Source organism: Microtus ochrogaster, chromosome 2, assembly GCF_000317375.1.
Source record: "Microtus ochrogaster isolate Prairie Vole_2 chromosome 2, MicOch1.0, whole genome shotgun sequence".
Lineage (NCBI taxonomy): Eukaryota > Metazoa > Chordata > Mammalia > Rodentia > Cricetidae > Microtus > Microtus ochrogaster.
In genome coordinates this window covers 73,046,918-73,063,268 of record NC_022010.1, presented here as the reverse complement: position 1 = coordinate 73,063,268, position 16,351 = coordinate 73,046,918, and the positions used below count along the sequence as shown (strand labels likewise).

At 51.2% G+C, this 16,351-nt stretch overlaps 1 protein-coding gene across 2 annotated transcripts; it reads left to right on the top strand.

The window, feature by feature from the left end:
- Positions 1–11,066: 11,066 nt before the first annotated feature.
- Olig2 (oligodendrocyte transcription factor 2) lies at positions 11,067–14,323 on the top strand. 2 transcript variants are annotated; one of them, XM_005345208.3, is made up of 2 exons: positions 11,067–11,278; positions 11,979–14,323. In XM_005345208.3, exon 2 carries the CDS (start codon positions 12,034–12,036, stop codon positions 13,003–13,005), a length of 972 nt encoding a protein of 323 aa, XP_005345265.1. In that variant the 5' UTR covers positions 11,067–11,278; positions 11,979–12,033; the 3' UTR covers positions 13,006–14,323. The 2 variants fall into 2 exon arrangements, with proteins under 2 accessions (XP_005345265.1, XP_026644504.1); XM_026788703.1 differs by lacking the exon at positions 11,067–11,278 and adding an exon at positions 11,410–11,551.
- The last annotated feature ends 2,028 nt before the right edge of the window (positions 14,324–16,351 follow it).

Sequence of the window (16,351 nt, the reverse complement as noted above, 5' to 3'; positions counted from 1 at the left end):
CCAGTGTTCTGCTGCTGGGCTCTTTTCTATTGCCTGTGTTACTACAGTGGAATACTTGAGGCAACCAGTTTTATAAAGATCTATTTGCTTCATGGTTAGGGAGGTTCAAGTCCAAAATCAGAGGACAGTGGATAGCACTGATGGGAACACACGTCAGAGAAAAGCCATGTCATCACTGTCCTTCCCTGGAAGTGTCATGGGCCATCACCCATGTGCCCTGATCTCATGTTGGAAAGAAAGAGGACCACTAGGTCTTTCCTAGAAATTTCTTCTGAGAGTTTCAGGACAGTCACAGCTATCCCGTGGACGGGATAGTAGCTAGCGGCATCCTTACCTAAAGTGTGTCAAACATCAGTGACAGTTGGAAAACTTAATTCTTATTACTGAAGGTAATTCCAGAGTGTGGCAGGCATGACTGGTTCCCCCAATATCCATCTTCTTTTATGTCCTTCCGTGCAAACCCTGAGAGACTGGAGCCTAGGTATGGCTCTGCCCTGGGTAGTAGGTGGGACTAGGCTTTAGTGGATACAATGGTAACACTTGCAGCAGAGCCGTGCCCCTCCGTACACCCCAAGGAGCTCTACTCAGCGTTCAGAACTCACCTTAGCTTTCATTAGGTTTAGCAGCATCAGAAGACCCTACACAACTGTGGTCTACACAAATCAGAAGGCCATCTCCATCTTGGTGTTGAGAACAGAGTTCTCATCAGGTCCTGCGTGTCTCTGTCGGAGATCCAGTTCCCTTTTCTCCCCATGCTCTTTCCTATGTGGGTCCCATGATAGTTCTGATGGCCAGAAGGAGGTGAGAACGGAATAAAGCCTGTTCCCTCTCTGTGTGTCTGCCCCACTTCCACATACATCCTGCTGGCCAGAAGAAGGCTGGGAGACTTGGTCCCTAGGCCTGGTGTTTCTGTGCTCTGTCCCAGGTCCTGTCCCATGCACTCATGTTACAAATGTGGAGGTACTGTCTACAGTGCTTTCCCACTGCACGTGACTTGGGGGCAGTTGGCTTAGACATATTCCCTGTTTGTCCTGCTCTATTGTCTTCCTTCACACAAATGAGTCTCTTATCTTTAAACTCAAATTTACTTAGGTTCTCAGGACATAGGGGAAATGGAACCAGATTCTTGGTCTAAATATCACAGGAATGGATCCGATCCTGGTTCCCAATAGAGTCCGCACTGCCCTCCGAAGCCTCATGGATCCAGCAGGCCTTCACTGACCTCTTTTCTCTCTGCATCTGGTCTTCCGAGCTCCCACCAGAATGTCCCATTAACATCTCCTTGCAGCATTTTAGGGCTCCTCTGTCCTGAAGTTCAACACTCTTCCATATCTCTCTCTCAAACCAGTGCCAAAAGCTTACAGACCACATGGCCAGGTTTATTACAGCAACAACCCTACTTCTGGAACCAATTTTTCTTTTCTCTTCCCGTTGTTGTGAAAAAAAATTCAGACAAAAGCAACTTAAGAATAAAGGCCTTCTTCTGGCTACAGTTCAAAGGTCAGTCTGTTCCGGTGGAGAAGTCGAGGCAGCAGAGCTAGGCGCAGATGGGTACAACCCACTCACAACCAGACAGCTAAGAAGAGTGTGCTCGTGAATCTGAGCTCCCTTGCTGCACGAATACCATCCAAGTTTCCATCCAGGAGATGGTGGCTCTCCAGTGGACCGGCTCCCACCTCAATCAAGATAACCCCCTGCAGACCTTCTGGAGGCCCAAGTCCCAAGGGACTCTAGACCTTGTCAAGGTGGCAGTTAACATTACACCTTAGCGGTCATTTTAAACTTTGTTTGTACAGTAGGGAGGGCACAGGCCCATGCCCGCCACAGACCTCACATGTGGGTCACAGGCCAACTCTTGGAACTGGTTCTCTCCTGCCACCTTGTGGCATCGGGTTATCAGGCCTGCAGTCTCTACCTGGCAGTGGTTTCGTTGGTTTTATGCTGGGGATTGTGATAACAGCATTTTTAATGTTTGAGAGGAGAGATGCCGTCTGTTCTGTTTCCTCTGGGAGCTATGGGAGGAGGGCTCGCAACATAGAAATGTCATAAATACCTGGCGAGTTGTTTGCCTAAGACAAATGTTCCCTGGCTAATAAAATGCTGCAACACACGCTCTCTGCAGCTACTTGGGGAAGTCAGCAGTAAGTGTTTGCAAGGACTGGCGATTGTAGCAGATGCTGGTTCTGCTGTGCCAGATGTGGAAGCCCACTGCGACTTGTATCTCGGTCCTTTGAAGGAGTAAATTAGCATTTTATTATTCTACTCTATGGAGCCGCAACAATCACCCTTCAAACAGGAGGTCACATTTATTACTGGACACAAAAATAAAATAATAAAAATTGAGCATTGACATTAGCTGTCAGTCAGTCTGCCTCATACAATGTGAACTGGGAGCACAACAGTTAAGAGATAATCTATTGAGGTTACAAATGCATAGCCTGTCATCCAATAATAACCCTGGGGATTTAACATCATGGCAGACGATGCCCGCACAGACAGCAGCTTACAAGGCAGATTTGTTACAGTGTTGTTCGCAATAGTAAAAAGCTGAAAACAACCTAAATCTGTATGTCTTTGACATACAGCTAAATAATAATGGTATAGCCATATGACAGAAAGAAATTTCTTTTTAAGAAGGCAGCTTTAACATACTGCTAAGAAGAAATCTTCAAAGGATGTTATGTGTACCACATGTACTCAATACCCATAGAAACCAGAAGAGGGTGCCAGATCCTCTGAACTGGAGTTGAAGACCGTGGTTAGTTTGCTGGGTGCTGGGAATCAATGCCAGGTCCTCTGGAACAGTGGCCAGTGCTGTTAACCACTAAACCATCTCTCCAGCCCCTACACACTTTCTTTTTTGAAAATGAAAAATTTGTATGAAAATCAGTTGTACTAAATGACAACATTTGGTATAAAAAGAGAAACGTGGTGTATCTATTCATTTTTGCATAGGTTACATTGGAAAGAAAGGTGAAAGATGACAATCTAGTAAAGGCACCAAGCAGCTCCTGGCTTGAATTCTAGCACTCAGGAGGCAGAGACAGGCAGAACTCTATTGGAGGCCAGCTTGATCTACATAGTGAGTTTCAGGCCAAACAGGGATACACAGACAGACCCTGTCAAACATACAAAATATGTATGATCTATTTATTTGTATGTTTGTTTGTTTACTTGTTTATATTTTATGTGTATCAGTGTTTTGCCTTGTGTGTATGTCTGTGTCCTACATGTATGCAGTGCCAATGGAGGCCAGACAAGGGCACTGGGGCCCCTGGAAGTAGAGTTACAGGCAGTTGAAAGCAGCCACGTGGGTGCTGGAAATCAGACCCAGATCCCCTGGAAGGGCAGCTAAGGCTCTTAACTAGCAAGTATCTCTCCAGCTCCAAGAAGCACATTTTCACTGTTTATTATTGTCATTGCTGTTTTGAGAAGAGGTCTCTCTATTAAGAAGCACTGGTTCTGTTTTTAAATTTCAATAAATTTGTGTGTAGAGGCTAGAGAGGTGGTCCTCATGCTGTGTGGCAAGCATTTTACTGAGTGAACCATCTCCCCAGAGTCATTGCTTTTAGATTTTGAACTATGTGAATACATCACCTATTCAAAAGTAAACAAATCTAAAAGACCAATTACCGATTAACTTCTAATTATATATGTATATAATGCATATGGATATAAAACATGTGTATATGTATATACATATATTACACACAGGAGAGAAGTGAGAGACTTGAGTCTCTGTGTTACAATAGGAAAGACAGACACAACTGTAAACATCAGGCAGCAGCTTGTAAAGTGTAACAGTGCTCCCAATACCTGGGGCTCAAGCGCCCTCACTTTTCTGGGACAGAGAGAAACAGAAGAAACACCGTCACAGCTTTTGGGGAACCCCTGTCCTCATTTTGACTGAGTGGATTTCACTCTGATGAGGATATATGGAGAGCATATATGTTTCCAGATGTGCTGGTTTGTGGTGTGTGTGTGTGTGTGTTTGTGTGTGTGTGTGTGTACCATGTGCATGCACAGAACTGAAGAAGGTAGAAGAGCAAGCTTACATAACTCGGTATAGAAGATGTTACTTCATGTTTGAAAACCAAGAGAAAGCTTTAATATATGCTCCAAATACACAAAGAGCATTTCTGGAATTCTCAGGACACTGCAACATTGGGCATAGTCAGAGGCCACTTGTTCCTTTCCCGGCCTCCCAGACCCCAAATAAATTACACAGAAATTATATTAATTAAAACACTGCTTGGTCTATTAGCTAAGGCTTCTTATTAAGTAACTCTTACATCTTAAATTAACCCATTTCTATTATCTTGTGTATTACCACGAGGCTCATGGTTTACCAGCAAGGTTCCAGCATCTGTCTCCTTCAGCAGCTACAAGGCGTCTCTACAATTCTGCCTTCTTTTCTCCTCTATCTCTGCATGGAATTCACACCTTGCTCTATTCTGTGCTGCCATAGGCCCAAGCCAGCTACTTTATTAACCAGTGGTAATAAAGCATCTTCACAGCATACAGAGGGGAAGCCCATATCACCTAGGTGTCTGTGGAAGCCTGAAGAAATGGGAAGGGGTAGAAAGGTCAGTTGTACCAAGGAGACTTCCTTTTAACCAAACATTCTTTACACAATTAGAGTACTTTCAGGATAGGTGACAGGGTGCCCATCAGCACCATGTAAAGAGGGGATCCTGGTTCACATGTGTCTTCCTTCCTTTCTGTTTCTTCCCGTGCCCCCTAACAGCGAGGCCTGTAGATGCCACCTACACAGAGAGCTTCAATCCAGAAGATGCTCACTTTTGTTGTTGGAAGTGGGGGGAAAAACCAGAATGTTTGAAACTCCAAGAGTCTTCCAAAAACCAAAACCTTGGTCACCAACCAGAAGAACGATACATAAAAACTCAAAGATAGAAATTGGGGTTCAGCCGGGCTGGAGAGAGGGCTCAGCGGTTAAAAGCACTGACTGCTCTTCCAGAGGTCCTGAGTTCAATTCCCAGCAACCACATGGTGGCTCACAACCACCTATAATGAGATCTGGCGCCCTCTTCTGGCCTACAGGCAGGATACTTGATTGACTAAATGAATGAATGAATGCATAAATAATAAATAAATAAATCTTTAAAAAAAAAAGAAATTGGGGTTCAACCTGAAGACCTGAAAAGCAGCCAGTCACTGGTTCTTACCTCTACCTCAGTCCAAAAATGGCAATCCTGCCTCTAAGAACCTCAGAATGAGACTGTGGCTGACAACTGTTTCCTCCGGTCTTATATCCCTCTCTAGCTCTAGGGCATGCACCCCTGGAATTAAAGGCATGTACCTTCCGGTTTCTATGGCAACTAGTGTGGCTACTGGGATTAAAGGTGTGTGTTACCACTGCCTGGTTTGTAAGGCAGACCAGTGAGGCTGTTTTCCTCTCTGGTCTTCAGGCAAGCTTTGTTTATTGAAATACAAGTGAAATGAACCCAGCTGAGGGTGCTCATTCTCACATAAGCACTCACTCTCCCGCCAGCCAGCCTGAGCCGCTTACACCTCACCCGGTCAGTTTCCCATCACAGCCATGGTCACCTTAACCGCTCTTCAAGGGGTGGGCACTGAGACTCTTCAGATAGTTGGAGGGGGTGGTGAGGATCTTGTCAGGCCCAGGACAGCCTGTGTCTAGAACAGAAAGACCTTGAGGAAATCCAAGGATGGATGTGAAAAGTCAGAATGGGGTTTCTCAAACTCCCTGTACCTGGTAACCTAGCTTACTATAGATTGTTTCCCTGTTCTCAGCGGGCCTGCGACTTCCTTTATGGTAAGCATCCATGTGCAAGGACCTCATGCACCTGGTAGAGAGGTGTGGACTGCCAAGGAGGGTTCTCCTAAAGCTCTCAGCTTCCCTGAAGGGACATGTTGCTAAAATTCTGGTATGTGTACTGGAGAACAATGACCAATAGAATAGAGAGGAAGACAGCAGGCAGATGAAGGTGCTTGAAGGAAGGAAACAAGACACAAGCCCCGCCTCAGCTCTCTCCCTGAACCCTTTTCCATACCGGAAACACAGCCTGTGGTGCTGGGCTTCTGGGTGCTGCTCTGCGGCTGGGCTGCTGACTGCCCTCATCCATCGGAAGAGAAGCTGCGGCTGGCAGTGGACCTGAGCAAGCCAGGAGCCGGATCTGGCAGCCAGGCTCCTGCGCCCAGTGTCTCAGGCAGCCAGAATTCCACATGGTTGCAGATTTACTCCCGTCTATGGGCTCCCACCAAGCCCAGCGTTTGAGAACTTTACTTCAGTCACCCACTAGTCCTGCCCTGGGTCATCGCAGCTGCATCTCCTCCCTGCCAATTGCCTCCTTTCTCGGTGGTTCAGTGGTTGAGAACAGCCTGAAGCCAATAGCAGTGACCTGAGTCAATCTCTGGTTCTATAGACAAGGGCCCTGGGGAGACAGCAGGTGGCTCCCCTCCACTTCAGAGAAGCCTGGTAGATGTGATTGGGTGTCTATCCTGTATTAATGGGGTGACAGGGCATATTTGACTTTGGTTGAGGGGAGATCCTGTGGCCTCACCCCACCCCCTTGGTCTGAGGGGTAAACCTTGGACCTCATTAGATCTCTTGAAAACTAGGTTAACCAGAGGGGGTAATCATGCCGTTGATACTATTGTCTCTATGGCATGTGGTAAAATTCAGTATGGTCATCTTACCACTAGCCCTTACTTGGAGTTACTCATTCGTCTGTGTCAGGAATGCAGGACTCAGTGAGCGCCTGCCTGTGAAAGGAGCCAGAGCTAACCTCAGGGATGGGAGGAGGCAACAGCGAGGGAGCTCTGGGCGACAAAAAACCCAAGGGAGCTCAGGGTGGAGGAGAGCTGGGCCCTGAAGGAACAGGGAGTGGGGGAGGAGGGGCAAAGGGATAGAAGGAACCTGAGAAAAAGATGGGAAAGAGCCTTGGATGTCCTATTCTGAGAATAGGTGCATAGAACAGGCGAGAAGCAAAGGAGGTCAGAAACTCTCCCGGCTGTAAAGTTCAAAGGCATATTGCAGCCCCTCCCATCTGAATAGAGTCGCGGTTTCTCAATAAAATGCTTTCCCCGTGGCTCTCCAGAGAGGCAGCCAGCAGGGAGTTCCTCCTGGATCTACCCTGCCAGGCAGGCACTGGAAATACTACCGGTATCTCCTATTCCCGAAACCCATCAACAGGAATTATCAACAGCCTGAGTGCGTCTTCTGTGCCCTCAGAAACCAGTTGCTTCTTATGTAGAATCCAGGCTTTCCTAGCTAAATCTACCTTACAACTAAACTGGGCAGGCTAACCTCAGGACCAAGGATGCCTACCTGTAGGTACCTGGGTACCTGAATTCTCTTACCTATACCTCCCACCCTCTGGATTGATTCTGATGAGGCAGGAGGTTAGTTCTGGAGCATTGGGTCACTCCTGATTCTGTCTGGAAAACCCAGCATGGAAACAGTGAAGGCCCAGTGCCTCCTGGATACCTTGCAGGGCAGGAAGGAGGATGGAAGTTCAGAACGAAGCTGGGGCATACTTGGAACCCATCCCTACCTTGACAAATCAATCGTTGGTATCTGTAAGATGGGAACAATACTTCCATAGCAACACCAAAGAGGCTGTTGGGAAAACATCACGATTTGTATGCTGAACCCAACAGAAGTTCATTTCTGTTCCTGTTCAGTTCCAAATGTCATCCCACCAGGGACTTGGGCCAGGACGGAGATTCATTTTAATGGCATGGATCATTAAGGGACCTGGGTCAAAAGCTCACACCTCTCCAAGACTCAGTTTCCCTTTAGGACCAGTGAGAGAATGACTGAAAGAAAGCCCGTCCAAACCAGCTAAGTGCAGGCAATGGCTCAGGTAACCCTGAAGTAGCCACCAGCTTAAAGGCGCTCTCACACAGCCTACAATCCAGAGTACTGACTTTAAATAAAAAAAAAATGATGAGTACATCAATTAAATAGTCAACACATCTTTGTCTGTAGATAGACTATTTTACTGTTCCACTTCGCTCTAGTCCGTGCACAATTGCAGGACTTCGCCTTCAGAAACGTTCGCGGACCGCATGCCACCTTCCAGGCGGTTTGCAGAACAAGAGACTGGCAAGGCCTGGCTGGCCCGTGAGCTGGCCTCTGAATCTTACCGCACACGTTTGAGCCCTAAAGCTGCCATTCTGCTTTCCTTCTGGCTTCCGGACCTCCACCGGCCACCCCCACTCTCCAGTGTCAGGAGCTTTGCCTGCCACCGCCACCCCCCACCCGGAGAAGGTTTTGCGCAAGGACACCATTCTCCTTGGCAGCCAGGCAGAATCGCAACCTGAATGCTAGTAGGGACCAAGGAAGGGAGGAAGGAGAGCCAAAAACCAGCGCGGAACTAGGAAGCCGTGGGAGGTCTGAGCCCTGGAGCCCCGCGAGAGTCCACCGCAGCGGGTTTGGCACTGGCTCCTCCTGGGCCGCCAGGCTGTGGAGCAAAGGCCGGCCCTGACACGCACCCGGCCTTTTGTGCTAAGGAAATACAAAGGAGAGGGAAAAACACGTCTTCCGTTTTTGAAGGAGGGGGCCAACAGCTCCTGGACGCCAACGCCAGCCAGGAAGTGCCTGAGCCTGGCTGGCGGATTAGCCTCGGCAAGTGAGCACTCAATTCCTGGGGAAGGCACTCTGGTCCAGCTGCGCACTGGGGTGGGAAACGCAGCTCCCGGCCCGCCCTGGACACATAGGCAGGAGCTGCGAAAGTTTGTCTCTCGACCAAGCGAGGGCCAACCCCGTCTAGTTTCGGGGGTGTGGGGGGGGGGCGAGGGGCTGCGGTAAAGGAGATACAAGGAAGTGTCCCCAGCCTCGAACTTGCCGCCCAGCCAGAGACCCGGGAAAACAGATGGCCTCCAGGCCTCAAGCAGCTCAGATGAAAGGAAGGCAGCTGATAGGAGGAGGAGACAGTTGGGAGCTGCGGGTCAGAGCTTCGGACATCGGGAGTGAGGACCACGAGATGCCGCTGTACATCCTGGAACCGCTGGAACGACCGCCTGGCCACAGGGCTAGGGGGCGTGGAGCGGTTAGTGGGGAGGAAGCAGAGCAAGCAAGCTGTGCGCTCCTGCCTCCGGTCCTGCTTTTCCACGCTCGAGATTCTCCCCGCGGTAGAATGGATCCCTTAACTTTCATACCGGTCTCCAACTCCAGCTACTGGATCAAGTGTGTAGAGAATGTTAGCCTGCTGAGTCTCACAGACTTCCGAACGCAGGATAGACAAACCAGAAGAAATCAACAAAAGAAGGAAACGGGACTCCCGGATGCTTCAGGCGGCCACGCAAGCCTGGGCTGTGGCAACCTAATCACACTCACGTTGTGCCGCCTGAGGTTTGTTAGCTAGGTTGGCAGGCGCACAACTCCACGCCCCAGCTGGTAGCCCCACAAAGTGCACCCCATACACGCCCTCACTGAAGTCTGCCCAAAGAGCCAAGAGAGGTCCTCACATGCCCAAGTTCCTAATCCCCACCCCAAGCCCCGTGTGACAGATTCTGCTAATTGAATGGTTATGGGTCATCCTCGTAACCGTTGGGCGACATTATCACCACGCTTCAATTCTTCATGTTTTAAATACATATTTAACGGATGGCTGCGGAGCCAGCTGGGAAACACGCGAGTTGGAAAACAATGCCCCAGAAGGCACCAGACTAGGGCAACCGCGACAACCCACTCTCTAGTGCAGACCCCAGAGGGAGACAGCACTGAGTGAGGAGCAATCGCCTGAGTTTTCACGCCTGTCCTGACTTTACTACAAGATAAACTGCTGATTGTCTGTTTTGCTTGTTGTTACAACTATATATGGGAATTAAGATACCGAGCAATGGAAGTAACCAGAGGAAGTAGAGTTAAAATTCCTTAAGAAAGAACTGGGCTCCCACGTGTTGAGCGGGCGGGGATAACATCTGAGATCTGTGCAGATAAGTACCCAGACAAACAAACAAAACAAAGTGAAAGCTGAAAATGTCTGGGTGTGAGAAACAGTTGGGGGTTGGGGAGAGAATCTGCTGTCTCTAAGCTTAGGGACCACTGAATGCTTACATCTGTGGTAGGCAAGAACCACCTGTCTAAGACTGGCCACGGGGTTTCCTGCAGGTTTGCTGGAATCAGTTCCTAGATTTTCACTTCTGTAAAATAGGTGAACGTGTAGTTATCTCTAGACTAACCCAGACAGTTATCCAGGTTTGGTTTCTTCTCTGTGTCCTGAGGCAGCCAGGAGTGTAGTTCAAGGACCAGCTCCCCTTTAGGGCCTCAGACGGTTCTTTCCAAATAATGTTGCCCCCACCCCCACGATATGGACACCAAGATGGTGTTGGAACTACTGTGGCTACGCTCCCTTGCTGATCGGTGGGAGTGGGGTTGGCTGTGCGTTAGTGCGAGCGATGACTGCGTGAGCATCTCACCCGTGCTTCTGTGGAACCCTCAACATAAAGATGAACTGCTGTTGCTCCTGCTTCCTTGCCGGCCTGTGTTCTCCAAGGCCGTGCCCCCACCTGGGGGCGCTACCGCCTGTCCTCCGAATTGCAGCAACACCCACCAATTAGAAGCGGGCTAAGGCAGTGGGGTGTTCTGAGCACGGTTAGCCTTTACTTGAACAACCTCAAATGTTCACAGATGGATGAAAACCCCCAGATAGAGACGGACGGCGGGGGGGGGGCACGCTGGTGGTGAGGACGGGGGAGTTATCAAGGACTCCAGGTGTGACACGCAGCCTCCGGGTACACCCTAAGACACTGAATTGGTTGGTTGACGAGTTTGCAGAGTCCCCACCCCACTCCTTGCCCCGGCCTGACGCTACAGTAATTATATTTTTACAGAAAGTTGTAGACGTCCTCTTTCTCCCAGGGTCCCCCAACCCTCTCTACCATCACCCCACCTATCTTGCCCTCCTCCTCCCTCGCCCTTTCCTTTCCCTGCCCAGGGCCCTCCTCCCGTCCCTCCTCACGAATCTCTCGACCGCGGGAGCCCATTGGCTGTGCGCTGAGAGGAGGCGTGTGCCCTGCCGGGCGGGTTTCATTGAGCGGAATTAGCCGGGTGACATCAGCTTTGCAGCCCCTTGGGCCGGCCCAGCTCATTGGAGCTGCTGCCTCTCCAGGAAAAGCACATTGTTCCCGCCCCCGCCCGGACCACCGCCACTGCCGTCGCCACTGTCTCCACCCAACTATAAAAACCCGCGGAACCCCGAAAGGTGTGGATGCTTATTACAGACCGAGCCAACACCAGCATCAGCAGCCAGGTTCCCTGCAGCAAGCACCACGAATCGAATTCACAGTAAGTGTCTCCGCCCCTCAACTACCCAAGCCTAGATCCCAAGAACTGACTTCCCCCAACTCCGCTAGGACTTAGGATGCACATTTAGGTGTTCGCCTGCGGGCCGGGATCCTGCCTCAGCGGGTCAGCCATACCTAATAGCTGCTTTGGTGCCGACACTCAACGCAGCATCCCCAGTACCAATAACTCCTGTTGCGGGAACTCAGATCCACAGGCTGGCCGCGCGGAGCTGCAGAAACAGCAGCTGGAATGTGGGCCCCGTGCTGGCTCTAGGTGTAGTATGCACGCGTGTCCTTGTTTACTGCGTCGTGTCGGTGGAGATAAGCTGGATGCGTTCGAGCATGAGATAGCTCCCCAGCCCAAAGAAAAGTCCTCCTTTATTTTAGGCCGTAATGAAAACACAAAACCTCTAGAATGTCCCTTCCGAGGGCCACCCAGGACTCCCTGAAATAAAGTAACCCATGGGCGATTGTGGGAAGAGGGAGGGGAGGTTTGTTAGGAGCTCAGCGGTGTCCGAAGATGCTGGAGGGCCAGAAACAGCAACGAGGTAGACACCAGCCACCTTTGCGGGTATGCTGAGAAGCTGAGGTGCAGGCAGGAGCCGTAAATCTCAATCTCTCTCTCTCTCTCTCTCTCTCTCTCTCTCTCTCTCTCTCTCTCTCTCTCTCTCTCTCTCTCTCCTTTTCCTTCTCTCTTCAAGTTCCGACAGTTGAAAAAGGAAGGACCCTTCGAAAGTTGAGATTATCTCTGGGGCCATGGACTCGGACGCCAGCCTGGTGTCTAGCCGCCCTTCGTCGCCAGAACCCGATGATCTTTTTCTGCCGGCCCGAAGCAAGGGCGGCAGCAGCAGCGGCTTCACAGGGGGGACCGTGTCCTCGTCCACGCCGAGCGACTGTCCGCCGGAGTTGAGCGCGGAGCTGCGAGGGGCCATGGGCGCTGCAGGCGCGCATCCCGGGGACAAACTGGGCGGCGGCAGTTTCAAGTCTTCTTCCTCCAGCACTTCCTCGTCCACGTCGTCTGCAGCCACGTCGTCCACCAAGAAAGACAAGAAGCAGATGACTGAGCCCGAGCTGCAGCAGTTGCGCCTGAAGATCAACAGCCGCGAACGCAAGCGCATGCACGACCTCAATATCGCCATGGACGGCCTGCGGGAGGTCATGCCGTACGCGCACGGCCCATCGGTGCGCAAGCTCTCCAAGATCGCCACGCTGCTGCTGGCGCGAAACTACATCCTGATGCTCACCAACTCACTGGAGGAGATGAAGCGACTGGTGAGCGAGATCTATGGCGGTCACCACGCAGGCTTCCACCCGTCCGCCTGTGGCGGCCTGGCACACACGGCGCCACTACCCACCGCCACAGCCCACCCCGCAGCCGCAGCACACGCCGCGCACCACCCGGCCGTGCACCACCCCATCCTTCCTCCCGCAGCCGCAGCCGCAGCTGCCGCAGCCGCTGCTGCAGCGGTGTCCAGCGCCTCCCTGCCGGGCTCCGGGCTGTCCTCGGTGGGATCCATCCGGCCTCCCCACGGCCTGCTCAAGTCTCCGTCGGCTGCCACAGCCGCCCCTCTCGGAGGCGGGGGTGGCGGCAGTGGTAGCAGCGGTGGCTTCCAGCACTGGGGCAGCATGCCGTGCCCCTGCAGCATGTGCCAGGTGCCACCGCCGCACCACCACGTGTCGGCCATGGGCGCCGGCAGCCTGCCGCGCCTCACCTCCGACGCCAAGTGAGCGGGCCAGCGGGGGTGCGTTCTGGAGAGCCAAGGGCTGTGGTGCAGCCAGGACTGGCCAGCGCTGGGGGGCTCCGGAACTCTGTTGCGAGAAGGGGAGCTGGACTACGGTCTGGGCCTAGGGGATTCCAGGGAGTCTTGTCTCTGGCGAACGGAAGTAATGGGAGCATTTGGAGCAATAGGGAGCGAGGCTCACTTGTTCCAGAACCTGGTTAACTCTTTGACTGAACTCTCGGTGGCTCTGGGAGACACCGCGGTACAAAATGGCCACAACTCGCGGGTACCTCCATCACTGGAACGCCCACTCTGCACCGCAAGGAAGAGTCTAAAACTGTCTTTCCCGTGTGGTCAGAATGACTCCCTGTCCCGGCTTAGGCAGCTTGTAGCCAAGAGGTAGATCACAGGGGCACTTGGCAACCTTTACCCTTTTCGGGCCAGGTAGGAGACTCCCAGAAGCCGCACTATGGAAGCCACCGTCGGGCCTCACTCCCAAGGTTCATCCCTGACCCAGGGCCAAGGGCCCTAAGCTAGTTGACGCTGGCGTGGGTACCAGAAGCACTTAGGGACGTGTCCCATTTCCATAACTGGGGAAACTGTGTGGTCTCAGAAGTGTGGCCCTCTGTCCTGTCTCTCCTGTTGACTTGTGGTTTCCTAACAAATCTGTGAATGTTCCTTTTTCCGACCACGCGAGCAAGTTTTACAGTCGCTCGAAATAGAAGCACTTGCGGAAGGGAATAATCCAAATTACCGATATGGGGGGACGGGATGCCTTTTAGATCTTATTTTTAAATAGAAACAACACACACCGCCCCCCATTCTAAGCACAAGGTAATTTGGTTTCTTACCCGATTGGGGACAGCTGTTTTAGGTACCTGAGGGCTTGCCAGAACAGTAACATCAAAAAGTCGCTGTGAATATCGTTTGCGTTATTTGGGAGGGGGTTCTGTTGGGATTTTGATAATTTCTTGTGTATGTAAATATAATATAAATGAAGTGCACGATACTAGGTTCTTTGTTCACGTGACTGCCAGCCCCTCCGGAGTCTAAGTCCGCTGTTTTCTTTCTGTGTTGTCCTCCCCCCCTTTGCCACAATTAACCCAAGTGGCAAATCCTTCCCTCGCTCCCCTGCGCTACAACGCGGGCTTCACGGCGTCTGCCTCCTGCCACCCCACCTCTCCGCGCGGCCCCTGCAGAGTCGTATCTATCATCTGTTTTATTTTTGTAAAGAAAAAAGTGCTAAATAATATTTATTACTTGTTTGGTTGCATAAAACGAAACAAATGATGGAGTGTTGAGATTTTAAATAAAATTTAAAGTAAGTCGGTGTTTTCGGTTGTGTGAGAGAGTGGGGGGGCGGCAGGAGACGCTGGGGACGTGATTCCTCTGGGGACGGATTTGTAGCTTGCTTTGCTGGCTTAGCCTTGGAAAAAGATAGGGGATTTTTACTATTCCCTCCCCTAACACATGTTTTCTTTAAGAGGGCTCATACTCCTGATATGTACCATAGCTTTCTGTGCTTTTTAATGTCTCACACCTACTTGGAAACTGCTTTTCCCTTCAACTGAAAATTGAGCAGGTTCAAGAATGAATTTTCCTTGTGGGAGTGCAGAACTTTGGGCCTTCACGTACCAGGACCCAGCCTTTGCCGAGCTTCTGGGAGCTTTAGCGTCACACTCTCCTGTTATGGTTTTTTATTCCTTGTGCCCCAAAGCTTCGCTGGCCACCACTGAGCCCCTGGATTCAGCCGAGGGACTCTTGGGGCCCCAGGCGCAGCAAAGTTCTGCAGGGGGTTTGGATGAGGACTCACTAACCCTTTGATCCTCTTTCCATACTTGCTACCCAAGCACCAGCGAAGTAAGGGCTCCGGTAACCTTACTGGCCTTAGGGCAGCTTTCTCGCCCACTCCCGCAGCCCGGGGAACTTTTCTTTGGGCAACTCCTGTCTTCTCTCGGCCACCGGGTTTCTTAGAATCCTACACTGCAAATGTGGGACTTTACTTTCAAGAGAGAATCTGTGCATAAAAATTTAAAGTTTCAGCTTCTCCGATAAAACTTGAGGCAGATCTGGCTCAGTGCTGGCTCAGGAGCAGGATCTCTGACGTGTCAGCCTGGTGCCGGGTAGCAGACCTTTCACAGATGACATCTTTGGTGGCCACTGGCAGAAGTTATCTAGACTTGGAATTAGAGATTTCCCTGCTTTTTTGTTTTGTTTCGTTTCGTTTTTAGTTCTCAAAGTCCAGCCCATTCAGGAGTTCTTCACTCAGGCCTAAGTGAGGGTGGATCCTTCCGTGGACCCGTCTGATAGCTCGGACACAGGTACTTCTCCCATCTCCAGCGAGTAACGCTTGAGTAAGGCTTGTCGGCTAGTGCAGGCTCTCGAGGTGGGGTGTTGCAGGCCCCACCTCGCTTATCACAGAAGCCACCGTCACCACCACCATCACTACCACCACTACTTTCTTCTTCCTTTTCATCCTTTTCTTTTGTCCTTCTTTGTTCCTCTTCCCCCCCTTCTCTCCTTAAGGCTAGGAGTTGTGCGGAATTATGGGGACCCAGAGAAGAGAAAGGGAGAGGATCTATGGGTACCTGAGAAAGGTCAGGGCTCAGCAGGGTCTAATCCTGTTTGTTCTGAATTCCCATTTGAAATAAAATTTGCCAGGTGTTTGGTCCAGTCCCTGCCCCCCACACCTAAGGATGCCAGGACGCTGTAAATCCCCAGAGCCTAGCTAAGAACCTGGTGGTGCAGAGATGGGGAACTTTGTGGTGTTTGCCTGCCCAGGTCTTAAGCATAGAAGGACAATTGTTGCAAGGAAAGAAATCAGTCTGCTTTGCCACCTCAGTCCCCAAGTATCTTAGGTCCTTCGCAGTGGGAAGGCCTGAGCTCCGGCTGCTCCCCCCCTACACCTTGGGAAAAGTGCTCAGCAAGAGACACAGAAGACCTCCAACCGCAGCAAGTAGCTCCTGACCCAGGGTGGGCCGAGGCTGCCCAAAGTCAGGACGGAGGTCTCAGGTCACTGTTGATCTGTGGGTGTCTCCAGAAGGCCATGAGTGACCTCTTTGATCTCCATCCAGGATTTTATTTTTCCTTCCAGTTCTGAGCAGCTCCTCAGCCTCTACTCAGCCATGTCCCTCTTCATGGCCTTCGTGACTCCACAGCTCTCTGTCACAGGGCCCAAGCACTCATCAGACAGGAGATCTGAGAGACTTAAGTTCAGAACTCCACTAGCGATGGAGGATGGAGCGGGCAGAGCCCGGTGAGGTGAGCAACCCTGAGCGAGGGACAGGGAGAGGAACTGAGCCACCTCCCCTAGCCTCTGCAACCCCCCCCCACTCCACACACAGACACACACA

Coding starts and splice junctions, on each gene's coding strand:
- Olig2 (XM_005345208.3), top strand. CDS start 12,034: ATGGACTCGGACGCCAGCCTGGTGTCTAGCCGCCCTTCGTCGCCAGAA.